Source organism: Coffea arabica, chromosome 1e, assembly GCF_036785885.1.
Source record: "Coffea arabica cultivar ET-39 chromosome 1e, Coffea Arabica ET-39 HiFi, whole genome shotgun sequence".
In the NCBI taxonomy this organism is placed as follows: domain Eukaryota; kingdom Viridiplantae; phylum Streptophyta; class Magnoliopsida; order Gentianales; family Rubiaceae; genus Coffea; species Coffea arabica.
The window spans coordinates 50,405,535-50,413,737 of NC_092311.1; the positions used below are offsets into that span (position 1 = coordinate 50,405,535).

The window sequence follows — 8,203 nt, forward strand, 5'->3', positions numbered from 1 at the left end:
TCTCCTGAGTTAGATAAATTATGTTAGAGCATAATTATATCTTTTTTTTTTTCAAGGACAACGATTTCCATAATACTCTAATGTGTTCGATACTTTACTGGAGTTGGGAAATGTTAGGCCATAATTATGTTTTTCTTGAGGACCATGATTCTACCCCCAAGCATTCTGAGAGTCAAATACTCTTCACTCCATTACCCAAAAATTGGAAAATAATTATCAGCCATCGAAGATAGATTATTAACCATCATCACCTAACCCCCAATTCTGCTCCGAATATTATTCCATATTCATATAAAAATTTTCATCAAATATAGTACTAGATTCAAACCCATGCACTTTGTATCCGCATGCATTCATCATAACCATCATAATAATTTTGTATAGAGAAACATCAAGAGGTCAAAGCAAGGAGCACATTAAAACAGTAGTAACTACATTTGCTTTTGAAGAGCGTTACATATCATCTGCATCTCATATTTGAGTTTCCCGACCTGCCTATGCGGGAGCAGAAAGAGAAGCATTTGCGGACATTATCAGACACTATTTTACAACACTGCTTAGACACAACACGGCATGCTGGAAGGTCATTCATGGGATCATCACCATGAAAACCACCACCAAAAGATCTACAAAACACGGATTATTATTTTGTACACTGTACCATCAACAGCAAAACGATTATTTAGCTGGGCTTTAAAAGTCAAAAACATTATTTATAAAAAAAAAAGGTCTAACTGAGGTCCTGTAGGTTGTTAGCACCTAAGAATTTACCACTCTGTATCTCTGTATACAAGTTGACCTGCCTACGAAAAAAGCATTCATAGCGACAAAGGAGGAAACTCATCTTCATTCTTAAGGCCAAATAGCTGATCTGCAACCCTGTAAACCCAAAATCACAGGCACAGATTTAGATCAAATGCCAAAAAAAAAAAAAAACTCCAATTAATCTTACTAATGTCCAATTCTCCTACCTTGCTTCTTCTTTAGTTAAATCAGGCGTAGCATTCTTCTGGTTATTCGAACTTAAGAGACAAGCATTACAAGGGGCTAATATCACATCATCAGCCAGGTTCCCAAGGGATCCGAATTCAATTCGGCGCATTGAATTGGAGAATCCATTGGCACAAGTATCACCTGCCTTGGAATGGAGAGACTGGCAGGATACACCAGACTTTGTGCGAGGCTGAACAGGACACCAAGCATGCAAGAGCTCACGGCCACCTTTCGGCAAAGAGTTTGTCTCCATGAAAGCAGGAACAAAGCCATTGTCATGAGTGTGTCTCTCCGACTGAAAAGGAGTCCCTGTTGCCTTAAACCTAGGCCGACCTTGTGAGGGTCTATCCCTGGAAGAACAATTCTGCAAGATTGAAAAAGTAGGATAGATAGGGTGCTCAGTAACTTGGATAACTGGATGGCATGCTGAGTAAATCCAGTAATGGGCATGAAATGTAGCAATACCTTAATGGGCAAGTAAGTGCCTGTCCCTCGAGCTTTGTGTTTCTCTTCAGAAGGAAAAGCAGAAACAGGTGGTGCATGACTGCTAGCAGGTGATCCCACAATAGTAGTGCTTGAGTTCATTTGAGAAAATGAGCCCTGCTTAAGAGGCATAGAATGACGGACAGTATCCCAAGGCTTCTTGTTCCCAAAACGGGACCGCAAAACAGAAGGATTGGAAAGCCCGGGTGCTGAAAGAGCAAACCCATTGCAACACTGTCCATATAACAAGCTCCTTATATGACTATCATAGTCCCCACTGAGGTTTGCCAAAGGGTTTAAAGGTTCTGCATCCACTACACTGCCTGAGTCCCTTTCTCTAATATCAGGTAATAAATTCTCTAGAATATTGGTCCTTGGACTTGAGACAGCTGAACTACGAGAACAAAAGCCATCTAAGCTATCTGCACATGACTGAGAGGTGTCGACCAAGTCCAAGTGATTCACTTTCTGTTCCAGCCATTGATCAAGGCCCAGCTTATCTTCTTCATCTTCACCATCAGATGAGTAAGTCTGGCTGCAGTGGCCATTTTCTGCATATGACTTGGGTAAGTACAATTGTGATAGGTGAAGATATTGGCCAAAACCTGAACCGCTATAATTAATATATGGTGAATAATCAGATGTGACATTTGAAGTCCTGAAGTCTAAAGAATTATGCGTTGCAAGGTCACAAGAATCCCCATTGCATAGATATCTTGAAACAGGAGTCCCACCCAGAGAGTAGCAGGGTTCTGACATCGTCTGTAAGGAATCTAAATCACTGGAACATCTATACAGCTGTACAGAATTGTAGTGCCCTTCCATCAAAAGACCATCACTCTCCAAATCGCTAGTTGATGATCTCAGAAGCATGTCATCCTCACTCAAAACTGCAGCAGGAGAAGATGAATACAGTGTACTGGACCCTTCACCAAATAGCAAAGCATAATCTTGAGTATCAGACCCACAATTGCGTCCATGCCTCTGCAGAGTGTTACCAAAAAATTTCTGGATCTCATCTGCAATTTCATCTTTGGGTAATGAAAGAATTTGCTCAAGCTTGCGAGCCCCATATTTGAAAGCGCTACGTATTCGGTAAAAGTTACCTGGAGGAAGTAACAAACAGAAAATGAACATACAAAATGAATTTTGATTCCAATATTCTTCAAAGAACAACAAGCTTGCTAATGCAACATGTAAACTCTGTTCGAGAAAGATTGATACTCTTATACAGATTAATTACATTAGCATAGCATATGAAGCGTGAAGGTAGTTTATGGTTTTCTGTGTCTTAAGACTAGTTACTCTACAACGGCTGCAAGAAATGCCCAACAGCTTGCTAGATAGCATAAGTTTCCATTTTGGAAAAGGCATTTCTTCTTTGAAAAAAAGAAAAAATGTTTCTAGTATTATACATTTGACTTTTGCAAAGGCATTTTCTTCTTGCTTTTTGAAAATGCTAAGTCTGTCATATTCTTCCAACAGAGAACTACGTCTCCCCAAACTTAGAAATTGACTGGCCAATAAAATATCCAAATATGGGCTCTTAAGAAAGTCATATTACCTCAACAAGCAAGCTTGTTTCTCATTAAGGAGGTTGAGAAGTGAAAGCCTCTACCATGACAGATATCCTCAATAAAAGCCTAAAATTACTATTCAAAACAAGTCCCAGAGAGCAAGAGCGTAGAGCAAGGGAAAGAGGCCTGGGAGGGAGAGGGGAGAGACAGAACAGAATTAAGTGTCATATTACTTACTTTCTGCATACTGTCCAAAAACCAAACTATGGTTGAAACAGAATATTTTCCTTTGAGGCCATTGATTATTGATCCTCTAGGCTAATCATACGCAATTATTGATCCTCTAGGCTAATCATACGCAAGTTTTGATTACCTCTGTGGACACTACGCCCAAGGTTGTTGTATTCTTTCAGGGGGTCAATTATGTTGAGGTGCTTCGGCAAAAACAGTCGAGAGTTTGTTTCCAGGTCTCTGGACGGAACTGAGAACATTTCCATACAGTTTCTTAAGAATTCATCACTAACCAACAACTCAGTTCCTTCATTATGTGGTGTCTGAGCTGCAAAGGAGTGAAATAAATAGTTAAAAGAAAATACAGTTTCTTTCCCCTCAAACCTCTAATGGGTACAATACAAAAAAAGAGTTCCTGAACACATATGGAAGATAAGAGCAGGATATGACAGAGGCAGAAAGCCAAAACATGCTGCTTACCTACTATTTCAGGAAGGGATGATTTGCAAACTGGACCATTCAAGCTAATACAATAGTTCTCCCAGTCAAATTTGCTGAAGTAATCCAAAAATCTGTATAGAACCTATATACATGCAATCGAGCATGTTAAGTCAAAGCCCAGGTACATTTCACATCTATGTATGATGTCAGCCTGGAAGAAATTACCGCAAAAGGGCCATGTAAAGAGGAATGGAACAGATGGAATATGTAAAGAACCAGTGTTTCCAAAGCATATGTAGAAATGAGACCATGATGTGCACCAAGGATACGGCTCTCATAGTAGCACCAAGCTTTGATCAGAATAATGCTGTGTTTGAAGAGATGGTCTTTTCCAACAAGCCGATCAACCTGTTGAAATCGATAATTAAAAAAGAGTACATGAAACAAGAAAAACCAGGGAAAATTTGGGGAGCAACATCAGCATAATGCAAGCCAACACACGTATTCAGAAACTAGAAAAGAAAGTTTAAAAAGAAAATAATCAAACTTTACCTGCTCAAGAAAACAAAGCGTACAAAGACCTCCCAACTGATTGAATGAAATATCTATAACAATGTTCTGAACGAGGCACTTCACGAGTTTAACCTGCCAGGCATAAACACAAAATTACCATAACAAACTAGAGAGCTGTATGCATATATACATTCACGCATGAATCCATACAAATATGTTCAATGAGCAAATAATTAGGATATGACATTAGTGATCAATGCACCCCCAAAAGGTACTTGATTGTAGATTACTATATGAATTTTCAATCTACAAGCACAACATATGAAAGTAAAGGCTTGATACTGAAATTCTATGAATATAATATTTTAGAATTCCACGATGCCCATTGTTCTTCATCAAACTCTGCAATAAGTAGCATAGATCGGACTGTTTATAATTGTCTACAGAGAGAAAGTTACCAATAGGTAGCTGCAAAACTGAACATGAGACAGTAGCAGATGACAGAAGCACCTAAGAGAGCTAAAAAACCTGGAAGCACTCAGACTAGGTAGAAAACTTTAAGCAACATAACTGAAAACACTATGAAGTACAAAATCTATGACTAGAAAAGCTTCTAAAATTGGCAAACCCTGCTAAAACCCGATAATCTTGAAGGTCTACTGCACATGGATTGTTGTGTGCACAGCCATGGGTATGTGCGTCGTAGAATGACTACAAATTTCAATCAGGAAAGCTTCTGACTCAAAACCTTGAAGATTAAAAGTGTCCATGCCATTATCTAACATTGAAGGAGGGATATATGAAAGATGCTTGTCTAGGGAAGTGGAAAATCAGCAGTAAAATTTCAATAAGTTGTAAACGAAATATGCTAAGGTATTGCCAAATGGAAACATTAAGTAAGGAATCATCAAAAAGTACCAAAAGATATTCTTGAAAAGGATAGCAAATCAACTGCAATGTCATTCAGCCCTTTAAATAGAATCAACAAATTTATACAGTTGAGTAAAGCATCAAACATCAAGTTACCTCGGCATCAATGAATTGTGTGTCCTTCACTTCATACTCAGCATTTTCATTCTGCTCTTCTCTTTGCAAAATAGATAGGACATCGCTGGCCCAAAATTCCTCTACATAAGGACTACTGAAGATGGTCAAGTCAATATCTCCATCGGGAAGGTAAGTCTTCAGAGGCACTGAACCATATGGGAAAACCTATTCAATGAGTCGACTGTTAGCAAAACTCTGAATGCACATAAAAAAAAAGTGTAAAAGGTTGCAGCATCCAGAAATCATCTAAAGCACAAAAAGTTGTTTATACCGCAACTTCAGAACACAAGAATGCCATTCCAGTAAAGAGACAAGTATTTGCACGAATTGAATGTAGTAAACAGTAAGGTATTTGGCGGGATATATTAAAGAAATCAAACTTTGAGATACATCTCCACATCAACATGAAAGAGAGAGATAAGATGCAGAGCTGCACACGTGCACAAGTGGAAAGAGATTCAACTACTGGTAGAAGATGCCAACAGCAATGCAAGTTGCTATTGTTACTTGACATCAATGAAAATCATGCAAAAAACAGCACTCAAAAGATCCAATCCAATTATTAAATTGGCTAATCCCAGCTTAAAACCCCTCTAAAATTAAAGTCACAGTTCCGATGCATTTCCACAGTAGACTATGAAACACGCGCAACAAATTCCACCAGGCAGGCAGGCAGGCTTGGCTAGTTGCAGGGAATAAAAACTCGTAACATCCAACCAATGCCATCCTAATTAACGAAATTTACAGACGCGTAACTTCTCGTCTTACAGTAAACCAACCTTCACAAAAATAATTTATTCGTAATTAAAACAAAACAGCATGCATAACAGAATGGGAAATGAAAGATGAGATTAAACAACACCCCATTCTGAAGTACAATCCAATTAAAGAGCCACATGAAAAAAACATGCACGAGTTTTGAAAAGGGCCCGCATAACTCCAGTAACCAAAACAAGAAAAATCTTAATAAAAAAGGACAAAAAATCAGACATGCAGGGATTAAAGAGGAAAAAAAATGAGACCTCAAATCCAAGAGAATTGCGGATGAGTCTCTGGACATAATCGATGACGTCTTTGCGCTTCTCTTCGGAGTCCATGGTAGGATGAATTGCATTAAGTACTTCCAGGGCGGTTTCCTCAGCTACACCCAAATTCTCCAGCTTAATTGAGGAGGGATCAGGATCAGGACCAGGGTGCCGTTGGTGGTGGCTGGTGTTATCATACGTCGAACTTGGACGCTCGTCCCCCATCACCACCACGCCGTTAGCGTCCCCACCCCGTCCTACGTCACCCATCTAGCTCTAATTCAGTAATCTACCCGGAAAAAAAAAGAAATAACAAAAATCATCAAAAGAACAGAGGCCACCATGGTTCTATAATGAAACAGAAATAGGTGCGCGGGCGCTGGTGCTGGCATTAATGATTAACCCCAGAGGGGGAAAATTTCAGAGGCGAAATCAGAAGGGGGTTTAGAGAGAAGAATAAGAACAAGTAGAGAATGGGGCATTGGTGTGTGAAATGGGTTCGGGTTTATCTGTGTGCATCACAAATTTGTATGTATCTGTGCGTTTAAGAAGGTGCGTTGCATATAAGGAAAAAGGGAAAAAGGCGACGTAAAACTCGGGAGCGAGAATTTAAGAACTGGGGTTGGGGTGGAGGCTACTTTATCTTTCGTCTGAGTATCTGTTGAGTGATGATGGGGAGGACTGGAATAGGAGGAGGAGAGGATGACTTGTTGTTTTCTTTCTTTCTGTTTCGATCTGAGTTTGTTTCTTTGTGCTCTGTTTCTTGCAGCAGCAGTCACACACACACACACAAAACAAACAAACGGACCTCTTTAAAGCCCCCCTTCCCCTCCTCCTCCTTTTCTTTTTTTTTAATTATTATTTCTATACGATTTATACCCCTGCCGAGACAAAATCTATCGGAATTTTGGGTTTTTTTTTTTTTTTGAAAGGGCTGAATAAAGCCAAAAAATAAGAGAAAGTATACGGGGGAAAAGCAAAATCCGTTATGTTTTCGGTCTGCCGTCGTCGTCCGCCGCAGGAAGCAAAATGCGACGCGACGAAAGAAAAGCAAAAAGACGATGAGAAGCGGAGAATGAGATGAGGAAGGCCCCAAAACTGAGTAGCGTGTCAGTAAAGGCCTAATCGGTGCCCGGTGGCCTATTCTATGCTTTTTTATCCATATTGTCATATACTGTACTACACCTTATTACCTCCAGTCTTACTAGTACTATATATATTAGTGGTACCAAATCCAGCTGGGACTGGGTGACGTCGTTTCGGTTCTACAAGGGGCCTACTGTACAGTCTGCCGTTACTCCGGATTAAAATTGTAAACCAGATATTTTTGGCCTTCTGGGACAAATGTACCTCGGTTTTCTGATCAATTAATTAAATAAATACATCTGTTCTATATTAATATTCAGAATATGGTTAGTATTACTTATTACTCCTTGATATGGTATTTATTTGTCATAATTACTTGATTAGATGCAAATAAAAATATCAAACTGAATTCACCGCGCAAATCCCACTCCTGATGTAGCTCACATGACATGTCAGTCGTCACCCGCCAAACCAACCATCCCTAGTCTCTTCTGTGGGTCCCTCCTTGCTCGCAATTTTTTTTTCGGAATAATTTCAGAAACCTCTCTTGAGATTTTTGACAATTTCACTTGAATAAAGTATTATTTGAAATAATTATTGCAGCATTTTTTTTTTGTGATAAGATGTATGTAAGATAACAAGACGGATTGAAAAATGTGTTTATGATGCAAACAAAATATTATTTGAAAAAAATGAAATATCCAAACAGACCCAATATTACAATTACCTCCCTTGATTCTATAAAATGACCATAATAATCTTAAAATATTAAAATATTTTTCTTACAATTAAATAATTCGCTCCTAAGCTTTTGTGCATATGAATGCATCACACAATTAAGCCTTTAGTGGAAACAAAAATAATATT

General features: G+C 38.8%; 1 protein-coding gene across 2 annotated transcripts; it reads right to left on the reverse strand.

Moving 5' to 3' along the window:
• Positions 1–409: 409 nt before the first annotated feature.
• Positions 410–7,438, reverse strand: LOC113712126 (uncharacterized). 2 transcript variants are annotated; one of them, XM_072061439.1, is made up of 10 exons: positions 6,248–7,438; positions 5,205–5,390; positions 4,218–4,310; positions 3,891–4,073; positions 3,705–3,807; positions 3,367–3,552; positions 2,211–2,582; positions 1,459–2,027; positions 972–1,357; positions 410–879 (listed from the first exon to the last, which is right to left on the reverse strand). In XM_072061439.1, exons 1-10 carry the CDS (start codon positions 6,518–6,520, stop codon positions 819–821), a joined length of 2,412 nt encoding a protein of 803 aa, XP_071917540.1. In that variant the 5' UTR covers positions 6,521–7,438; the 3' UTR covers positions 410–818. The 2 variants fall into 2 exon arrangements, with proteins under 2 accessions (XP_071917540.1, XP_027091222.1); XM_027235421.2 differs by having other exon boundaries at positions 1,459–2,582.
• Between the last annotated feature and the right edge of the window lie 765 nt (positions 7,439–8,203).